Source organism: Podarcis tiliguerta (genome assembly GCF_965153285.1).
Source record: "Podarcis tiliguerta genome assembly, chromosome: 9".
Classification (NCBI taxonomy): domain Eukaryota; kingdom Metazoa; phylum Chordata; class Lepidosauria; order Squamata; family Lacertidae; genus Podarcis; species Podarcis tiliguerta.
In genome coordinates, this window is record NC_139542.1 from 35,239,914 (window position 1) to 35,262,319 (window position 22,406).

The 22,406-nt window shown below is 39.3% G+C and overlaps 1 protein-coding gene across 7 annotated transcripts in view; it reads right to left on the reverse strand.

The window, feature by feature from the left end:
- The window catches only part of INPP4B (inositol polyphosphate-4-phosphatase type II B), a gene marked incomplete at its 5' end in the record, with an annotated part of 264,537 nt that overhangs the window by 84,644 nt on the left and 157,487 nt on the right, over nt 1–22,406 (reverse strand). For 6 of the 7 annotated variants that reach the window (XM_083457114.1, XM_083457109.1, XM_083457110.1 and 3 more), the window contains 4 exons: nt 3,474–3,546; nt 6,520–6,631; nt 14,834–14,913; nt 18,509–18,559. In XM_083457114.1, coding sequence (XP_083313240.1) covers nt 3,474–3,546; nt 6,520–6,631; nt 14,834–14,913; nt 18,509–18,559 — 316 coding nt within the window. Of the gene's footprint in view, nt 1–3,473; nt 3,547–6,519; nt 6,632–14,833; nt 14,914–18,337; nt 18,560–22,406 lie in introns of all 7 variants that reach the window. The other variant, XM_083457113.1, reaches the window with a different exon arrangement.

The following is a 22,406-nucleotide window of genomic DNA, read 5'->3' on the forward strand; positions in this document are numbered from 1 at the left end:
GGGATTAAATGAGGAGTGGCAGAACCATGTATGCCACCTTGACTTCCTTAAGAGAAAAAGGTGGGATATAAATGCAATAAACAAAGAAAGAAAGAAAGAAAGAAAGAAAGAAAGAAAGAAAGAAAGAAAGAAGTTAAACTACAGGCTGAATTGGCTCAATTCCAAACTGCAGCAGGACTGTAGGTCAATTATTCAAAATCTCAGCTGCTATGCTTGAATATCCCTTGGAGGGACCAACAGTGTTTAGCAAATATAGGCTTGTTATCTCTGCAAGACACATATTTTAAATATCTGGTCATATTAGCTACTAAAGACTTAACTCAACTAAAAAGGAATTACGGCCCTCTCATCAAATGTCTGAAGTATGAAATCAAAGCTCGGTAGGTTCTCGTCTTCGCTAAGGCATATTGCAACCCTTAAAATGATGCTTTTACTGAAATTGCTCTATTTATTTCAGGTGTTGCCAACAAATCTCCCTTTTTCTTGTCCCACAGGGACAAAAGAGCCAGATTAAGGCCTTCAGTTCTGTACACTAAAGCACAATGTGGTGGTTATGAGATTCCTATTCTCAGACTTTATTGTGAGGGAGCCAGTTACATCAGTTATTGTCTCTCCTCAAGAACCACACAGACCACACAAGAACCACGTGGATACCTATGGAGTAACAACTTAAGCAAGTGGTGCCCTTTTGCTCTCTATCTACTTAAGGCTTGAATAACCTCTTCCTAGGTGTTGCTCTGAAGGTGTGGAGGGGATAGCAAAAGTGGCTAACTCCCTTGCTGTCTCCTCTCCACCCCGGGAACAATAAAAATGATGGATTTATTTGAAAATTATGAACCTTTGCTGCACAACCAACTTCTATTCTTGCTAACCAGATACTAGAACACAGTTTTAAACCTTTACATGTGGGTATTTAGGGACTTGCATGTCCTTTAGGCTCTCTCAGATCTTTGGCTGCTTTTGAAATGTTGGGCTCATCCACACTTCTGTTTGGTCCATGACTTCTAAACACAGGCCTGAGAGATTTTTTCTTTTGTCCCACTGTTTCCCCCAGGAAAACCCACTGTTTACTGCTGAATCAGAGAAAATGTCAATTTAAGAGATGTATACGTGTGGATTGACACGTGTTCTGATTCAGTGGTAAGCAGCAAATTTTCCTGGGAAAAGTATTGGGACACAGGAAAGAACTCTTGAACCGGTGCCCAGAAGTCATGGACCAAGTGGAAGAAATCATGGGACAAAGGGAAGTGTTGGATGAGCCCCATGTTTGCAGCAGTCTGCTTGCAGGAAGGGCATCACCTTAGCCCAGACATAGGCAAACTCAGCCCTCCAGATGTTTTGGGACTACAACTCCCATCATCCCTGACCACTGGTCCTGTTAGATAGGGATGATGGGAGTTGTAGTCCCCAAACATCTGGAGCGCTGAGTTTGCCTATGCCTGCCTTAGCCTATTGTGGGATCCTAGTTCAGGACCTTTCTGTGGGTTCTCAGAACACAACCCATTACATCTGCTCTCTGAAACAAATAGCCTCACTATCCTATTGTAATATTACTCACTCCTGTGGGACATGTTTCCTAACTGCTACTGACCCACATTTTGATCTATGAAATATATACAACACAAAAAGTTACTAATGATTCATATATACAACTAAAAATATGAAGTTCAAAGAAAACTTCTGACTACAGAAATACATATATATTGTGTTGCATCAGTTCAGGCAGCACAGGTTTCTGGAAAGGAGCAACAAAAAGACAAGATCATCAGAGGCAGGCCACTTCCTCTAACATGCCCATTACCTTTCTAGAATATTTTTCCTTTCCTCTTCTTCTTTTTTTTAAAGATCATATTTTCATAACACACACATGTAGAGAAAATATATTATTTTAATTTTAAGATTCCAGCTTTATATATGAATAGCAGTAAAAAGCAAAATGTCTCAAGATAAAAATAAAATAGTTATGAGCATCTATGAGATTCACCATTGATACCTCATTCCCACTCTGTCACTACTTCATAACTCACTTGGAGCTTGAGCTCCATGTATTAAGAACGCTGAAGAATAATGCCAAGGGCCTTTAAGCTTTAGGGATTTTTTAAAAAACAACAACACGTGAGGCATGTGTCCCCAGCCCCCTGTCTACTTCCAGAATTGTAAACAATACAATAAACTGTTCAAGACACTGGAATGCAGAGTATAAACACAATAACTCTTAGTACGTATGGCCAGCTACTGCTGTAATTCCCGTCTTTCGATACATATACAAAAGTAAATACATTACAGGCAAAGCAGAACAGATGGGAAATGCATACACTGTATCACCTGGATACAATGATAAATTACAGCACAGGTCAAAGCTAACTGCTAGGAAGGAATTTAATTACGGCTGCAATAATGGTCTGCATGAGGGACAACAAACCAAAGCTGAAACCAGGCAAGTCAGAGGTATTTTGGGTGGATGGTTCATCAAAGGAGTAAATCCTGTGCTAAACGGGGTTGTATTGCTCATGAAGCAACAGGTTTGCAGCTTGGGCGTATTCCTTGATTCATCTTTCATCCACTGGAAGTGCAAGATGCTTCTGCGACATTAAGTATGTGTACTTTTACCAGCTTAGACTGGTATGTCAGTTGTAAATCTTACCTAGAAAGACAGAGCCTGCCCTCAGTTACCTGTGCATTGGAAATGTCCAAGTTAGACTCCTGCATGTGCTAGTTAGACTGTTCAGAAACTGCCGTTAGTGCAGAATGCAGTTTTTAGATTACTAAAAGGGACAGAGGATTATTATTGCATTACGCCTCTGTTACGTCAGTGACACTGGCTCTCAGTCTGTTTCTTGATTCAGTTCAAAGTGCTGGTTCTGGTCTTTGCACTACATGGCTTAGGACCAAGACACTTAAAGGACTGCCTGTCTCAGATGTACCTAGCCATCTTTAGTGAAGGGCCTGCTGCAGGTATCTCTACTACTTGCGGTGAAGCAGGTACCCACCGGAGAGGACTTTTCAGTGGTGGTACCCCAATCGTGCCCAAAGAGGTTGTACCCAAAGAGGTTCATCTGGAAAGCTTGTATTGGCAAAAACCTTTTCATTTTCCTAAGTTTTTTTAGATGCATTTTAATCTGGCTGGCTGTTTTATGATGCTTTTGTGGCTTTGTGGCTTTTTAGTTTATTATGTTTTATTTATATTTACAGTTTAATTGTATGACCTATAATGAATGAATGAATAAAACCTTCTAACTCTCTTAGAATTAACATATCCTCAATATGGATTGAGTTCTTGTATGGTGCTAATTTATGGAAATATTATTCAGTATGAAGTTGAATATTACCCAGGAGCCAGGTCGCTGAAAAACACTGGGTTCTTGTTAGAAAGCATATGAGCACGGGGGCCAACTCCTTCTCATAATTATATACATGTAGCATAGTGTTGAACATTAAATATTTCCATCATTATATAGACTTAGCACACCTACCTGCATTTAATAAAGGTAAATTGTCTTTACTACTGGTGTTTTCTGGAGATGTACACTCATAAACCAAGGCACACTACAAAACAAAAGGTAAAACATTTAGAATGTTATGAGAGGATTCATCATACATATAAAGTCTAAAAGAGTCATAAAACACACTGAAATTGGCACAACACACAGCAAGTGTACTCCAGCCCTCTTCAGGTGTGAGGGCAGGAAGTGATCATGTGTGCATACAAAGTGAGTAGCAGATCAGGACCATGCATGCTGGTTCCACTTCAACATTTCCTTTGCACGCCAGCCCTACCCCTTCACTCTCAAACTTTGCACAAAGATCTGAAGGGGGATTGTAAGTACATTCAACTAGAAGCACTTATAAGCCTCCTAGTGATTGGAAAACCTGGTAAGGCAGTTCAGCAACTGAACTCATAAACTTTCTCAGATAAATTACATCAGGCTCCATTACTGTGCTACAAAATGTTCCATTCAAAGCACCCAAAGCCCTCCAACTCACTATGGAGCTATAAGAAGGGTACTTTGAAATAGGCACTCAGAGACACATTCATTTTGTCTTTGTTTCACCAGTCCCTCATTGTTACAGCGTCGTGGCTCCATTTGTTCCCAATCCATATATATATTTTTTAATCTCCATCCCCTCAGCCTCCTGGGCTAATTCATAGCTCGCATTCATTTCCCTCCTTGTTCACTGAAGAAAGCACGTTTTGAAAAAGTCACTGGCAGGATAAGTGACCTCACTTATGTTGTTGAAGTATATCCTGGGAATCAACATGTTGGGATTTGATATCATGATTTCCCCTATTACATTGTCTGAAAGATAATCTTCTTAAACCAATTTAAAAACATTACGTTTTTACCTACATAAAGCTGCTGTGTCAAGTCAGGAGCACGAAGGAGATGGCAGCCAATTGTCTGAGAGAAAGACAACTGTCCATAACTTTCTTGCTATTGTATCAATCACAGAGGTGCATCTTAAATCAAGTAGAATGTTCCCTAAAACAGGAAGAACTGGAATTACCCACTTCCTAGGACTGGGATGAAATGCTCAGATCCCTTTCCCAGCCTCATACATATACTGTGAAAGTCGGAAAGGCATTCAGTGATTGGGGGCTTAGGAGAATTCACCAGCATTCCTGCTAGCCAATTTTAAGTGCCAGAACTAGAGACTGACTACTCTGTCAATTTTGGAGTCTCATTTTTCCCAAATCTTCCCATTTCCACTTAAATTTACTATTAAAAGAAGTTCACACAAAAATGTGGGTGTACTTTCATGTGTATTTCTTACAATATATGTACACAGTGTTCGAAACTCCCATTGTTCTAGGTGCATCTTGCGACAGGGAATTTCATTAGCGCGAGCAGTTTCCGAGCTCTGGGTGCAGTGCTGCATCTAAGATTTCAGATTAAAACTTGCAGAGTTGAAGGAAAGGAGGACCTTTTTCTGTCTCCCCACTTCCAACGACTCTCTGAAGACTGGAGAAGAGATCCTCTTAAGAATATTAGTGGGGTGGGCAGGCAAAGGACTAGACCATGTGAAAAATGAACATAATATTTTAGCGGCAGTTCATTCATTTTCAGCTTTGTATTCTTGTTATAAAAAAATTGTGCCTAGACATTCTGTGGTTGTGCCCACAACCCAGGTTTAAGGTGCCATTTAGCTCCTGGCTTTAATGTCTCAGTTTCTAACACTGCATGTACATATATATGTAACGTTGTCAATTTATGCAACATTTTTACAGGCAATTTCCCACTAATAGAATGCATTTTTGTACATGATCTTCACTGATTATTTTTATATGCATTCTTTGGTTGGCTGTTACAAAATTCAGTGACATGTCAATTTCAAAGGAGAGCTGTGTTTTAGTTTGGGTATTGGTTTAGGAAGTGCAAATTTGCTCAGTGAATTTCTCTCCCATCCCTACCTACAATCCCCATTGGAACAAAATTAAATATTGAAAACACTTTTGCTGCTAATTCTGTAAAACAGGCAGCAGATATAAACAAATGAATCCAGGAAGACGATTTAATTGCTATGTCTTCTCCCAATCCCCCTTGCATTCAATGTGAAAGTTTCGGGCACATGATAAATTTCTACTGCATCTTCCTATTAAGATTGACATCTCACCTCAAATGTGTTATATGGAATCAAACACAATTCATTTCAGATCAAAGGTAACAGTAACAAAGAAAAGAGTCAGAGGTACATGTTTCAAAGGAGGGTTATTGTTACAATAAACCAGAAGTGGATTACTCAGATTACTCTGAGCGTGTCACGTATATTTTTCATTAGTTCTGGAGCACAATGTTGCTATCCTATCAACTGAAAATCATTGTCATTACAATTAGAGATTTCTTCCAAACTTGTATTTTCTAGCACAGAAATGATTTTTAGGCAGGTTCACAACACTTGTTTCAAATACAGTGAACATTGCTCACATTACAAACTCCATTTTTTTAACCGCTTCAATTTTAATTTGAGCCAGGGAAGAATTGTTCCATTCTCACTTAGTGCAATGCATCAAAATATTCAAGAGAGTTGTTATATTTTTTGGTCCAAATATGTTGAGTCTTTTTTTTCAAATTAGTAAAGGAATCATTTGAAAAATTAAACTGATTCTTCAACAGAATCCTGGAAGCAAAGCACTCCTACCAAAACTGACAGTTTTTTTCTTTAAAAGGCCATTATTTAAAACTTGCTTTCTGTACTGAGTAGCACTTGAGAGGGGTGGAAAACAGGGACACAGTCTATCCAAATTTTTCACACTGAGCTAATTATGCTTGATTGATTTTTAAATTGGTAATTTTGATCTAACAAAATGTGAGTTAAAGTTCTGTAACAACTCTGTTCTATTTCAGTGTATTTTTAGTTGGGAGAGTTGAACACTCGGCGTCATGCTTTATTCTATAGAGGAGTTCCTTCATTTTAATTTGCAAATGCAAACTTAAAAGTCTACTGTGACCATACTAATACATAGGCATCTGGCATATTTTATCATTCTAATTTAATTTGTGCACTGAGCTGGGTTCCTACCTTTTGTCCCTGCACATCTGTTGTGATGTGATCTGCCTCCCCATTCTCTGTCTCCCCCATCTTCACAAGGCTGACATCTATAGTGCCAAATGTTTTCCCACCATCCGTACTCCTGGAAAAAAAAATGGAGAGAGGGAGGAGAGATTATTTTTTTTTTTTGCTGGTGTGGCATTATCATTAAATCCATTTCCTTCAGTCTGAAAACTGGAAAAGTGCTGGACAAATCTTTATTTGCAACGGCTGCTTTAAAAGATGAATCCACACTGTATACATTTTGAAATTCTGCGAAAGGTGAAAAAGTAAGGCTCCTGTATCCAGGCTCACTTTTAGAATTTAGAATCCTGTATCACATCATTGTACAGATCGGAACAGAAGAAAAAACACTAACATCACAAATTTTATCAGCAGCAACTAGCCACATTTCTGTCTCTACAAGGGTGGAGTTAAGATGCAGTATTGAACGACCTTGTACAGTAATCTGTAAGTTACTGACTCAGAAACCTCCCAACTGTAATTTGGTCTGCATGGTTTCAGAATGTATATCAGAAGTAATTCATTTATAAAAGAAATGAACACTTTAAAAAAAACAAACACCTTTTAAAAAACAAAACAAAACAAACAAAAAAGATGTTTAAATCTCAGCTGAGTCATTTTCTGTAGTACAAATGGAATATGCTCCAGACAACAGGATGGAATTCAACCAGTGCTTAAAAGACAGTAATAAAAGTTGTCTTGCAGCTATATCATTCAGCAGGGAGTTCCACAGTCTGGGTGCCACCACCAAAAGGTCCTCTTTGGTAGCCATCCTTTGTTCCTTAGCTGGCAGTGGCAATCAGAGAAGCACCTTTAGAGAAAATATTAACAAAACAGGCAGGTTCCTGCAGGAGAAGGCAGTCTTTCAGATACCAAGGATAGAATGCAGAATTTCAATGCTACAAATAGAGAGGGTGCATTTCCCTGTGGGCAAGACCAACATCAGACGTTTTTGCCATAATTTGATTTCATGACATCATGATGCACACTATGCACACAGAACTCAGTCCTCCACATTAAAGCAATCAGTTAACATATGGAAGAGTCTTCCAAAATCCGAACCTATAAGGTGGGTTGTAATGCTATTACACCCCACCATAGGCAGGAATAAGAGCTCTGGACTTCTGCGGATCTCTTAGCCCAGCATCCCTGACTGGTAGCATATGATAAAGGACTAAATCTCACTGGTTAATCTGTACTAGCAAATCATGCAGATTACATTTTGGCTTCCCAATTCTGTTTTAAACTATTATGGTAAATTCCCCTTTAATTTGAATCATAAGTTTATTATATTGACCTTATTATACCTATCTGCCTCCCTCCCTTCACAACTAGCACTAATTAAAGAGATTTCACTAACCAAGCAATCTGTTTGTGCAAGGAGAATGCGAATATGCAAAAACAAAGAGTGGTTGCTAGCTCACATATACCTTTAAAAAGCCCAGTTGCCACGACAGATGTATTGGTCAAAAATGTCAGTTTACAGCAGATTAGAATGTTTTGATGAAAATGCTTAACTTCTGACTCATTGCCAGTTTGCATTAAATATTCAGCTATTAAACTATGGATTACAGACTGTCACAGGTTTAATCTTGTCGGTTGCTATGAATTTCAGATGCAATGAAACTGTATGTAGCCTGCCAATCATATACCATAAGGCTACGAATGAAATCTTCTCTCTTTCTGTCTCTCTTTTGCAGTAAACATATCCACTCCCACCAAACAGAATAGGTAATTTATTTAACAAGGAACAACTTAGATGTTCATGATTTATTGATCAAGAAGTTCACAAGGCATTACCAGAAGTGACGTGATTAGAGTACACTCAGAACCATAACATAAGATTTAGATAAGTACAGTGGTACCTCGGGTTACATACGCTTCAGGTTACATATGCTTCAGGTTGCAGACTCCGCTAACCCATAAATAGTGTTTCAGGTTAAGAACTTTGCTTCAGGATAAGAACAGAAATCTTGCTCTGGCGGCATGGCAGCAGGAGGAGGTCCCATTAGCTAAAGTGGTGCTTCAGGTTAAGAACAGTTTCAGGTTAAGTACGGACCTCTGGAACGAATTAAGTACTTAACCCGAGGTACCACTGTAATGTAAGTGAGATATATCATAACTTTTGAATCACCTTCATAATGGTTTTGTAGCGATAGGTTATATTTATAATTTCATTTAGAGACTTTCGAGGTTTCTATTTCTGTTTACTGCCATTGCTATCCTCATGCATGAAAACAATCAAGAAGTATATGGAAAGCAGAAATATGGTCATTGCCCATACGAATTGTTCAAAGAGTTATTCTGCAGGTTGTAAAGCTGTAAACAGATCAAATCAGTCAATGCAACCGAGAAAAGCCATCATCTAGGATAGTTAAAAGAAAAAACACACCTGCAGACTCATCTTGTCTTTTTATTGTCTGAGATTGTTCCCATTGTTTGATGCTGTTTTTAGAGTCCAGGCATACTGAGGATAAGTTCTACACAGCTATGAAACAGAATGGTTCAGTACTGTGGCTTATAAATACCCTATTTCCCATTGGAAAGCACGGCTCCCTACCTTGTGAAATGAGGAAAAAGACAGATATATGGTTGCTATGGTTATTAGGTTTTGGCCAAGGCATGGAGCAATACACCAGTGCCTCCAACGGCTAAGTGCTCTGACAAGACCCTGAGAGCACATGTCAGTTGCCCAAAGACAAAGAGAATCTGTATCTAAACAACATAGTGCAGTAAATTTGTGTGATTCAAAACATTTTCTCCTGACCTGCCATTTACCAATACAGAACCAAATCTCAGTTGTAAGTGAAGGAGGGAAGAAAATGAACATATCAGCAAGCAGGAAGATATGTTGGTGGAACAGAAATATTTAATTCTTCACTGAACTCCATCTTAGCTTAATCTCGTTTTCACACAAGCAGGGCTCACACCCTCCCAGATGCCTTCATTTTTGCTGCTTGTAAGAATTTTTGCATTGGGTTAGGCTTTTCTGTGTTGCGTTTTTCCCAGACTTTTTGTATAGCTCTGAAGCTCTGATTAATCTTTGTTACCACTTTTGGAAGAGTTTATTTTTCCCTTAATCAGAACTGTTCATTGTGATTTTTACACGCAGCTACCTTTTCTGTGTTTTTTTCTCCTGCATTTTGGCTGGTTGCAGGCCTGAAAGTAACACAGAATTCTTTGTCACAACTATAAACAAGAATTTGACCATCTCTTTTGCTGGCTTTGCAGTTATTCAGACTTTCAACAGGATTTGGGTTTGCTTTTGCAGCTGTTTCCTCAGGGCTTTAATCCCTCTCAAGGGAGGATGGGCTCTCAATGCTAAAGTCTGCTTTTCCCTTTCACCACAAGAAAGTTACTATCTACAGTCTCTGAATCAAAGTTTTCTGCAAGCTCATGGAGCAACACAACAAACACAGCCCCCCCCCCCAAAGATGCTCATTTAATACTTGGTGGCCAAAACAAAAATAATTGCATTGTCCAACACTTTCTTCAGCTTGCTAAATCATTTCCTTCAATTCTTTTCCCATTACAGCCTTTGATTGTTCAATCTCAGCCAAACAATCCTTTTCTCTCTCTTAACTTCACCTGCCTCATTCAGAAATCTGTGCAACCCCTATAAAACATGAGTAAATTTATTGTGATTTCTCCTCCTGTTCACTTGCAATACTCAGACCTGTGCAGAGGTGGCGGGGGGAGGGGGAGGGAGTACACTTGTTCTGGGTCTCAGTAGGCTAAGCTGGTCAATGGGCCCTGCCAGGGATCAGCTGTTTTTTTGTTTTTATTCATAATTTTATTCTAACACGACTTCCACCCCCGGCCTTAGACAAGCTCTGCACGGATCTGGCAATACTCTTGTATAATTTAGACCTACATTGGCTCCCAGTATGTTTCCGAGCACAATTCAAAGTGCTGGTGCTGACCTTTAAAGACCTAAACGGCCTGAAGTATACCTGAAGTAACGTCTCCACCACCATCATTCAGTCCTGACACTGAGATCCAGCGCCAAGGGCCTTCTGGCAGTTCCCTCACTTTGAGAAGCGAAGTTACAGGGAACCAGGCAGATGGCCTTCTCAGTAGTGGTGCTGACCCTGTGGAACGCCCTCCCATCAGATGTCAAAGAAATAAACAACTATCTGACTTTTAGAAGACATCTGAAGGCAGCCCTGTTTAGAGCAGTTTTTAGTGACTGTTGTTTTAATGTATTTTTAATCTTTTGTTGGAAGCCACCCAGAGTGGCTGGGTATAAATACATCATCATCATCATCATCATCATCATCATCATCATCATCATCATTATTCATTGCAGAATCTCTCTTCCATACTAGCTTACTGCTCTTTTGCCTCCTTCAGTTCCACTGAAATCTGCCACATATCTGTTGATTTCCTTTAGACTACAGTGGTACCTCAGGTTACATACGCTTCAGGTTATGTATGCTTCAGGTTACAGACTCCGCTAACCCAGAAATAGTACCTCAGGTTAAGAACAGAAATCGTGCTCCAGCAGCACGGTGGCAGCGGGAGGCCCCATTAGCTAAAGTGGTGCTTCAGGTTATGAACAGTTTTAGGTTAAGAACGGACCTCTGGAACGAATTAAGTACTTAACCCGAGGTACCACTGTATTTCAGTCCACTGACTCCCCCTTCCACCTAATAGAGCTCTTTCTTGGTTCCAGGTTACATGCAAGCCCTAAGATTTCACTTCCTTTTCCCCGTACAAGAACCTGGAGAACAAGATTCCTGAAGCAAGGAATCACTTTATATGGAGTATTCAGAGTAGCCTATCTTACAATAACTAACGTATTCTTAGCAACCATGCTAACTCTTTTACATATGCTTTCACTCTCTCTCTTATCTCACTTCATCCTTTTCCTCGTCTCCTGGGTCGCTCTCTTTTTGAACTTTCGCTTTCCAAGCAGCACACTCTACCTGTCATTCACTCTAACTCTGCCCAGAATTCCATCACATGCCCCTGTTGCCAATCATTATTCCACTCACTCCGCTCAGGAACCCAGAGAAAAAAGAAAAGCTGATGGCATATTTGCATGTTCATACGGAGTTATGACACTCAGGCTTTCACAAGCATCACCCTCCCTCATAACACAATACACACAACTAAATCCTGCAGTCTAATAAAATATATACATTGCTCTTAGCAGCAATCCTTGATGAAAAGAACAGGTTTTTATTTTTATTGCAAAATCCTTAATTCATTCTGTAAACCGCCATTTCCATGCAGATTCACCAATTAAAACTGTGAAAGCCTTTGCAGATTTTCTGCTTCCAGATAGTTCTAGTGATAAATAAAATGTCATTGAACAGATTTTACTATTCCTTTTGTTCACCCTAATATAAAATGCTATTACACACTTTGCCAAAGTTCATCTCCACTTTTCTAATGTTTTGCCAAGTTTATAGAGCCAAGATGACACCCATCTGCTTCACTTTGGCTTGTCACTACCAAAAACAACTATTCTATGTTAGCTGTATATAACTGAATAAATAAAGTTGATTTGTGAGGAGAGAAAGAGTGTGAAGCTCCATATTAATTGCATTTCCCAAGGAATAAACATGCATTAAAAAAAAACCTGCAGGTGTTTTGAAAGCCTAGCCATCAATTAAGCATGCATAATATGATTCGTATTTAATGCTCTCTGAATTCTTTGAATCTCTGAACCACAGCTTCTCAATTTCATGTTGTATCTCAAAAATAAAAATAAAGCAGAAGCTGCTTTATACTGAGTTGGACCACTGGTCCAATTAACTGTGTGTTTTCTGACTGGCAGTGTCTTCCAGCCCTATTTGGAAATGTCTGGGGTTGAACCTGGAGCCTGCGGCATGCAAACCATGTGCTATTCCGCTTAACCATAGCCCATAAAGATGTATATATCTTAAACATGTACTACTGGAGGTAATAAAAAATCTGTTGGCCTAAGCAGCACACAAAACCCATCAAGTATTTAAACTGGAACTGAGCAGCAGCAGAAACAATATATATAGCTATCAATTTTTATTGTTATTATTGAAAATCAAGTAAGTTTGAATTTGGGGCACATGTGGGATACCATTAGCTCACCGGGCATATATCTATCCTGGCTAGTAAGTAGTGAGGTCCTGTTCCAGCTGCTTTCATCACTCAGAGAGGGCAAGACCAATTGAAACTGATCTAATAATCAGGCCAAGACTGTGTCCCCAGCCTCTCAAATTCTGAGTGTATTTAAAAAGCAGCCCCCAAGAGCAGTCAAATACATATCCTTTTGCCTGCAAAGGAGATGCTAAACTCATTGGCATCTCAGTAGATATAGCACTGACTGACCAAGTCATTAATCACCAAGAAGAACTCCATAAGATGGCACTTTGCAGACATAATTGCAGCTGTTAGGAACAAATTACTCATTGCCATCACTGCTGTAGCAGAGCCCAGAATATAGATAATTTTTACATGTCTATTAGCTAAGATGTGAGTCATCTGGCCTCCACAGCTCCTTCCTTGATTAGTCAGTTATCGGGTCCAATTCTTTGAGGAAAGGGGAAGAGATAATATAAAAGCCTGTATTAAATTAATCTACTATAATCTTGGGTGCAGTTGGTCCTGATGGGGTACTATTCTGGTTCCTAACAATTGTGTAGCTCTTCCTCCATCATTACAACTTCATTCTCCTTTTTAAAAAAATTAAATAAAATGATGAGTTTGCAACTTAGCTTCAATTCACTATAGATCCCTGCAAAATTTGATTTGTTAATTTTTTTTTGCAGAAGTCAAATATTCATGCTCCCCAAATTCAGACTCCAGTCCCTAAACCAAAAATGTATCCAGGTCTGTATGGATAAACAGATGGAATTAAGCAAGTTATTATTTATTACCAACCCCCAACCCCCCCCCCAATAACACCTACAAACCCACAGTTCCATGGGATGGAGGCACGTATACAGAAGCATAAGAGCAGCCCTGCTAGAACAGGCCAAAGACCCATGTCTTCCAACATCCTGTTCTCACAGTGGCCAAGTGCATATTCCATGCTTTCTTCTTGTTACCTTTAACCATGGTTTAGAGCAGGGGTAAGCAACCTAAGGCCCGGGGGCCAGATGTGGCCCAATCGCCTTCGCAATCCGGCCCACGGAAGTTCCAGGAATCAGCATGTTTTTGCATGAGTAGAATGTGTCCTTTTATTTAAAATGCATCTCTAGGTTATTTGTGGGGCCTGCCTGGTGTTTTTACATGAGTAGAATGTGTGCTTTTATTTAAAATGTACCTCTGAGTTATTTGTGGGGCATAGGAATTCATTCATATATTTTTTCCCCAAAATATAGTCTGGCCCACCACATGGTCTGAGGGACAGTGGACCGGCCCACGGCTGAAAAAGGTTGCTGACCCCTGGTTTAGAGGTACACGTTCAATTACACCAACTATGGTTAACCCTATGAAATACTCAACCATGATTAAAGCAGGCCAGATACAGGAGCAAGGAATTCACCCCAAAGAGGGGAGAGAAGGAAGCAAGGGAACGCAGGCCAACAACCCTATTTCACTTTCAACTACAGTGGTGCCTCGCAAGACGAAAAGAATCCATTCCGCGGGTCTTTTTGTCTTGCGGTTTTTTCATCTTGCGAAGCAAGTCCATTGACGGAGTAGCACTATTAGCGCTATTGGCGATTTAAGGGCTAAAAACGGCTTTTTAAGGGGTGGGGGATTAGCGGTTCAAAATAAGGGGTTTTGGAGCAAAAAAAAAATTCAATTTTTTTCGTCATTTTTCATCTTGCGAAGCAAGCCCATAGGGAAATTCGTCCTACGAAGCGCCTCTGCGGACGGAAAACCCTTTCGTCTTGTGGGTTTTCTGTCTTGCGAGGCATTCGTCTTGCGGGGCACCACTGTATGTTTAATAAACTGGCAGCATTATGGGTTAGGGAGAGGCAGAACTAAAATAAAATGAAACACATTCACAGGTCAAAAATACATGCTTGAATATCCTGTAGTTAACTTAAGCTTTGTGCATTGTAAGAATGGGAGCACTTGAGACAGATATCTGATAAGCAAAATGAAACAAACCATGAATTGTTGTTTATTAAATTGATAGTGTTATGTATTGTTACTGCATTACTGTATTTAGACTTCGGTTTCTATGTGAAACGCTTTGAGCACAGATTTACTTGTGGAACAAGTAGTATAAAATTAAATTGACAATTATATATACCTTTCGTTTCAAAACACAGCCAAGCAACAGTCATTAAATGTCACAGGTTGTTAATCTGACATGATTTGCTATTGACAGCAAGAGACCTACCTCAGGCTGAGTGTCAGTGGCTGCTCCTTTGATTTCACCAAATCACCTACTTTAAATGTAGTACAACCCAGGAAGCTTCGCTAGAAACCAAAGGGAATAAAAGAAGAGAGGTGGGATGAGGTGGGATAGAGGAAGAAGGAAGCACCTTCATTTAATTTCTCAAGCTGTAATGGTTTATCTTTTAACCTCACACCAGCAAATCTTTCCTTGGTAGCAAGGGAGAAATATTAAATAGGAAACTATTCTCTTGATCTATTATCTGGGGGAATGCCTTCATAGATCAGTGACACTATTATCAATAATTTGTAAAGCTGAGGCAAGAACCTCTTTTTCATAAAAAAAGCAAACAGAATGACAGCCTGACAAATAGGATGCTGAACATGTACAGCTATAAAAAAGGGTGTTTTGTTTTCAGCACAGGGCTTATTTTTTCCTATTCATGGGGTTTTTATATCACAAGTAATGTTAAATCTGCAGAATCTTAAGGCTGTTCTTCTTGCTACAATAATTTCTCAAACCCTGAGGCACTATCATCCTTATTTGCCAAATATAAGCATATTTGTTTTCCAGAGATATTTTTATGTAGCACTTAGAACATGATATTAATAGCAATGTTACATTTCTCCAGTTCATCACACTGTTTGAAACATTCATTTCTGTATTTCCATTCCAGGAAGGCTAATTTAATTCTAGTACAGATGCAGGGAAATGTATCCATCCAACTATACTGATAAGAGTTATATTGACCTACATTTTTCTGTGCCTCTGAACCAGTGGCAGCCATTTGCATCCTTGTGCAATGCAAACTGTTCAGTGCAAAAAACAAAAACTAATGCATCTTCATCTCTTCTTCCTCTTCACATTTTTCATTTTCTTTAAGAGTCAATTTTAATAGATAACTTGCCAAAGATCTCTGGCTTTTTTTGGTGTTGGTTGCAAGATGCTTGGTATAGCAATAGTCCTCTTCAGTTCCCACTCCACAAATGTATGGTTTAAAATCTCGCTTCCATCATAACCTTTTTGATATCTTTGACTATATGGAGAATTCAAACGTGTCATACCACAACTTGCTCAAATAAGGATTACAAAACCTTCTTTTTTATAGGGTCTTGCATTGGCCTACAGAACTTACTTCTCTGCCTCATGCCCCAGAGGTTCGTAAGCTTCCACCATGTCTATTATACAGTACTAATCTATTTCTAAGTAGAATCTGCCTCTAGAGTGGTTCTTAAGGAGTGTATTATAGTCTTTTTGGCCCCTCTAGTCTCCCTGGCATAGGGATACTTCTCAAGCTCCCCTACACCCACACAGTCAATGTTATTGTTGTTTAGTCATTTAGTCGTGTCCGACTCTTCGTGACCCCATGGACCAGAGTACGCCAGGCACTCCTGTCTTCCACTGCCTCCCGCAGTTTGGTCAAACTCATGCTGGTAGCTTCGAGAACACTATCCAACCATTATTGACAAAGTCAATAATGAGTCCAAAATACTGATGGGTTTTGAACTAACCAGAATATATGAATATGGAAACGCTTTTGTTGTTTTTGTTTACTGCTCTCACACAGGAATAGAAAAACAATACTGAACACAGGCAGTTGTGGGGTGGGGGAAAGAAACTAGCAAGATAAATAGAGTACATTTCTGTACAAGGTTTTCCTATGTGATTGTTTGAGCCATTGCTCCATTATTAACTAAGTGTTAGGAGCTGGAGTCAGGCTTAGGTCAGCAATAAAACAGTGAAGCACCTAATGTCAGTGAAGTTAACTATTCAAAGAAATAAAACAGCTCAGTACTAGTGGTCGCAGAAGTAGGTCTTGCCCCAATGAGGTAGTTGCAAGGATTGAAGGTCCCCAAATTCCCATTGCTCTCTAAGGTTCCTCCCCTGGTTCCTTTCCAAAGGCTTTATTGTCTTGTATCTCATTGCTGTACCCTCTTCATTCCTTTTTGTGTTCTGGGAGACCGGGGGGAGAGGAATGGGTCACAGCAAGAGGAGACTCCCTGGATTCTCAGCTGCCTGCCTCATCTCTGTCTCCTGGCCCCCCTCCTCTGAGTCTGGACTGCTCTCTGCCCCAGCCTCTTCCTGCTCACTAAACCCTGTTGCCTCTTTAGTTTCCAACAACTCCTCCTCCCAGTCTTCTCCCTCTGACCACACATTATCGTCTCACCACCAATCCTCTGGCTCTTCTTCCCCTGGGGGTTCCCACCACTCTGCTGTATCCAGCTAGTCCATGACACTAAGCAATCATACTAATGTCTTCTGATGGGCAGAACTGCCCCCACCCTCCCAAGAATGTGCAGCGATGTGATATTTACCATTGGAACTCAAGCCCTTTTCAAAAGAACTTTGTGGAAAGAGGAGCTAAGTTTCCAAGCTGTTGGCCATGTCAGCTTTTAGGAGATTCAGTAAATTTAAGAAAGCATGCTAATCAGAGATGAAAATACTGTAGTTAGAAAAAGGGATGGAGGGCACCGAGTCAGAAGAAGACATAGGGCTTATCCACACTTCCTCTTTTCCCACTAGTTCCCCCCAAGGAAAACTGTTCTTTACTGCTCAGTTGGAACAAATCTGGTTTTCCGCAGATTGCTGTTTATCCTGATTCAAGTGGGTTTTCTCTGGGAAAGGAGTGGGGCAAGGGGAAAACTGCTCAGACCCTTTCTAGGCATGGGACAAGTGGAAGAGCAGACAAGCCCTAAGGCATTGCATTGTTCTAATGTGAACACTCTAATAAACTATGGATAATAAGGTAGCAATTTAGGATCAGCTAATATTTTAAAAAGAATAATCTCTTTCTTCTTTCAGATGCCTTTTGAAACCTATATTATTCAGACAGCCTTTGAAATGTGAATTTCTTTTTACCAGTCGGTATCTATTAATTCTTTAATTGGTATTTTTATTTATTTTATCTTAATTTTGTGGAGGGGGCTGTTGTTGTATTTTACTGCCTTGATGCACTTTTACGAAAGTGTGGTCTATAAACCAACTAACCAAGATCTTACCTACAAAAAGGGAGTGGGAAGGAATCCTGAGGCACAGCATACTATAAATAATATTCAAAAAAAAGCCAGCAATACTTTTGGTGGGTGAAGTTCAGGAGCAAAACAAACAAATACATGGGCATAATTTATTCTTGAAATAATCTCAAAGGGTTAGACTGAACTTTTTAACCTATATTGAAAGGTATGGCAATAACCTAATGTCCAGCTTCAGAATAATTAGTTTTAGGAACATTATTAAATAAAATAAGTAATTTAATTTTGCCTTGTTCATTTAAGAAAGCATTTCCTAACAAGAGAGAAGAATGGAGGAACCAGTGAAAGAGACTCTCTCCCGACATCCAAAACATGGGAAGCCCCATTGAAATTTTATTTAATTTGGAATGCTTTATTGTTTGTATTATGATTTGATTTGCTACCAATTGGAATATTATTAATTGAGAAATAATATTTTAAAAGCATTTCCTTACTATACCCACTTACCAACAATTCATACAGATAGTATATATACCTTTTGTACTATGTCTTCAGTTTTATGGACAAGGAGATATTTTGCAGAATTTGCATATACAAAGGAAGGTCATAAACTTCTGGTGAACATAATGTTGAACGCAAAGACCTATAAAAACAAAATGTATACTAAGTAGTATGATGTATATTCATCAATGAAATTAATACTTACCCCAGTATCTGTCCTTGGCTCTTTCTGTTCTGCCAGAATGCTGGTGCGGACCTAGAAAAAGAAAGTGGGGCTTTTATTGTACTAGGATATGCTTCCTACTACATTCTAAGATATTTTCAGGTATCCATTTTGAAAAAAACTAATCTTCACAATTTTCTGTTTGTTTGGATTCCAACCCAAATCTACTTGCAAAGCAACAAATTGAAAATTCTAACACTCACTATTCAATCGTCAGCACATTTGAAAATGGTTTCCAATCATTTTAGCAAGTGCTCAGCAAATCGTAGCCATCCAAAGTATGGCAGTTAGTAGTTCATGGAATGATGCACATTTAATTTCCTTTGATGTGGTTTTGTCTCTAGTCTACTGAACTGAAGAGTAAAGAAATGTACAACACAGGAGAGGCAAGGAAGAACGTAAGCTGGACTCTATGGCAGGGTCAACTCCTGTATGTACATGGCTGCCGCATATCCCAGTACCACAGAATGGCTAGCCGTGCTTATGATATTTGAAAGTCACAGACCAGGTGTGGTAAACCCTTTTGAGCCCAGGGGTTGAATTCCCTTCTTGGCAACATTCTGGGGGGCCACAGGTGAGTGGCAGGCAGGGCCAGAGCACAACAAATGTAACTTCTGCCTTTTGTACAGCAGGCTAGTTTCTATACACACTGTCACACATCCCTCTCCATCCTCTATTCAGGTAAGCAAAGGGCATTATCAATCTCAATGACACAATCCACCAAGGCAAAAACTCAAGGGGGATACAAAGCTGGGCCAGTGAAGGGAACAGCCTCATGTTGTCTTCTCCAGAAAGTGCAGGCACTCAGGAAGACTGAAAAATGCAGGCTGCTGGTGAGATGATTTGGAGAATAAAAGAAAGAATACTCGCAAACAGTATAGGGCACCTCAAAAAGAAGGTGATCACAGCAAAACAAAAACAAAAACCAACAACCCCAAACCCTGTACTCTGCTGATTATAATTTGAAGAGAACTTTCTCTCTTCCCTTTGATAATTTTTATTCCAGTAATTGATGGAGAATAGTTAAATTAAATTGCAGAAGACTTTTGTAACACAGAGCTTCTTTACTCCCCCTTATACATTTTTATTTTTCTTCAGGTAATCTCTAAGTCTGTCATTGTTAATGCCATGTGGTAGAAAAGGAGATACAACTATGAACTTTTTGTCTCTCTCTGTGAATTTTTCAAAAGCTGATATATGGCACCATTCATGTTTATTACATGACAGTACACTTTTGTAAAAACTATTAGCGGTGAAAGAAACATAGCTTTTCAACCACAAAGTCCTTTTCAGCCTTCAGTTCCTTTACTTAAGAAGCTAATAACACACCTATAACATGACATAAAATGATGGTGGTGGTGATGATGATGATGGTGGTGGTGAACGGTCATACACTGCTACCACTAATACTTTTGATAGTAAATAATTTGTAGTCTCTTATATCCCTGATAATGGAGGTCTTTGCAGAAGTCACTGCTAGCAGTATCCTTTGACTTTTGGATGCTCAGCTTGGATACATCAGGAACCATGAATTTAGTATTGTGGACACAATTTTATGGAAATAAGGTGAGCTGAGTTCAGAGAGGCACCCTCCTTATTGAACTTCCAGCACAGGAAATGTCAAATATGCAGCCTAAATGGGTATTCTGAAGCACACTTCTCAAAAATTCCACCACACACACTGGATGTGAATTAATAATAAACTTCTGAGATTGTTTAGTACCCCTCCTAGAAGGAAGTGACAAAATTAGCTAATGTTGCATAAATGGAAAGACAGCAGGGCTTAGCAAACGTTTACTATTTCTGATTGCGTACCATTTTTTAAAAAGATAATCTCCTCTTTCTACAAGCTGAACAGATAATCTGACAGCTAAAGGAATAGAAAAATGTTGATGCTTTTCTGTCAGTATTAAGAAACAGTCAGCTCACTATCCTTTCTAGAACATGCTTAGTCAACCTATTCTCTTATGAAATAGATTATGAAAATTCAAAGTTAGGTTTTCCAAAAAAAAAGTATTCCTAAATTGCAATAAAGTATAGGCAAAGGCTGTAGCTCAGTAGTCTGGCACCAGCGTTGCATGCAGAAGGTTCTAAATTCAATCCCTAGCAACTCCAGGTTGGGTTGGGAGAGACTTCCTCTCTGAAGCCCTGGAGAGCTGCCAGCAGTCAGTGCAGAGAACACTGAGTTAGATGGACAAGTAGATCTGACTCAGTACTAGATAGCTTCCTAGGTTCCTATTATAAAAATGAGCCTGATTGCCCAAAGTTAGCCATTTTCCACTGTTTCTTCTAATAAGCACAAATCTAGACACACTGGGTGACCCATTGAAATCTATGGATTTAAGTCTTTTTATTCCAATAACTTATGTTATATATCACCCACTGCTAACACAATGCGATGAAAAACCTGAAAATGACTCCTTTGTTTTTGTATTTTGCAGCAACTAAAAAGTAACCCCTGAAGAAGGTATGAATAGCAAATATACAATCATTTACAGAAGGGCTAGCCATGTTAGTTCGTAGCACCAAAAACAAATACAGGGTATTTTGGTATCCTAATGTGGTAAAAGCTTTCATGGACCATGCTATCCAAGGATGGATTTCATGTCATAAATACTAAAACCATCCCATCCGTTTTCCTTCACGGTGATTCCTTCTCAGCTTTCTTTTTTGCCATCTTTCTCCCACTGTGCACATCATTTGTTCCTCCCGCTTAACCCCTGAAAACTCACTTTGATTTGCCTCACACTTTTTTTGGATGATAAGAATTATCATAATAAGCTCAGAAAAGGGAATGCTACTTAACAAAGATTCATAAAATTCTGATAGAGGTCATTCATGATATATGTAATCATTAGTCTCCAGGCCTGAGTTATAATTTGATCTTTAGAGAAGTATGTTTGAAAGACTGTTAGCTTCATGGGTTATCTGCACAAAGTAAATTGAACCCTGTTACTTTGGGTACCTGTTACTTAGGTACCCATTTTACTCCTGACTGCCAGTCCACCCTTTGACCAAAGTCAGGTGTCTACATGCACACAAAGAGTAATCATGTTCCTTTGGAGGAAACCAAATGCCTATACAAACCTCATTTGTCACACTCCACTTTTGGAAAGACCAGAAGCCCATTCAAACCCAACCTAACCCTCCCAAGTTCCCTCATTCCTTTGACAAAATCCAGACTCCCAAATTTACTCCAAACTTCACTGGACTCCCTTTGGGGAGGCCAAATATTAGATCTTCCCTTTAGCTGAAGTCATATTAGACAAATTCATGGGAGGCCAGTTCTCTCACAGCCTAGGAGCTAAATCAAACATCCAGCATCACGGATAGTATGCCACTGATTACAGTGTTTTGGTGAACAAACATGGATTGGCTATTGTCTCCTTGTCTTACATGTGGGCTTCTTTAAATCATCTGGTTGGCCACTTTTGAAAAAGTGATATTTGAGCAGGAAGATCCTTTGTCTGATCAAATATGGCTGTTTTAAAGTTCTCAGGATGCTGAGGGAGCATTTAGGAGACAAAATCCCAGATTATTTTCACTTTGAGCAATTTTGTGCCTAGCAGACACATTCTACATAATCATCCATTAAAGCTGGTATTCACAAAAACCAGACAAAAGGACTTTTGAATTCAATGTTTAAAAGATAAAGTTATTTTCATGCAAAAATGAAAGATCTAGCCAGTTTTCATCCCCTGAGGAAGATGACAGAGAAAAGAAAGCTGTCACCAAATCGCTCTGTGGAAAGCAAAATATTTCTATACTTCCTTTAAGAAAAAAGGAAAAGGAAAATGGAGCCCTATTCCACACATTTTAATAGGGATGTCACATTGTCAACAGTTTTCTCCACTGCTGTGAAAAAAGGCTATTTAGACTT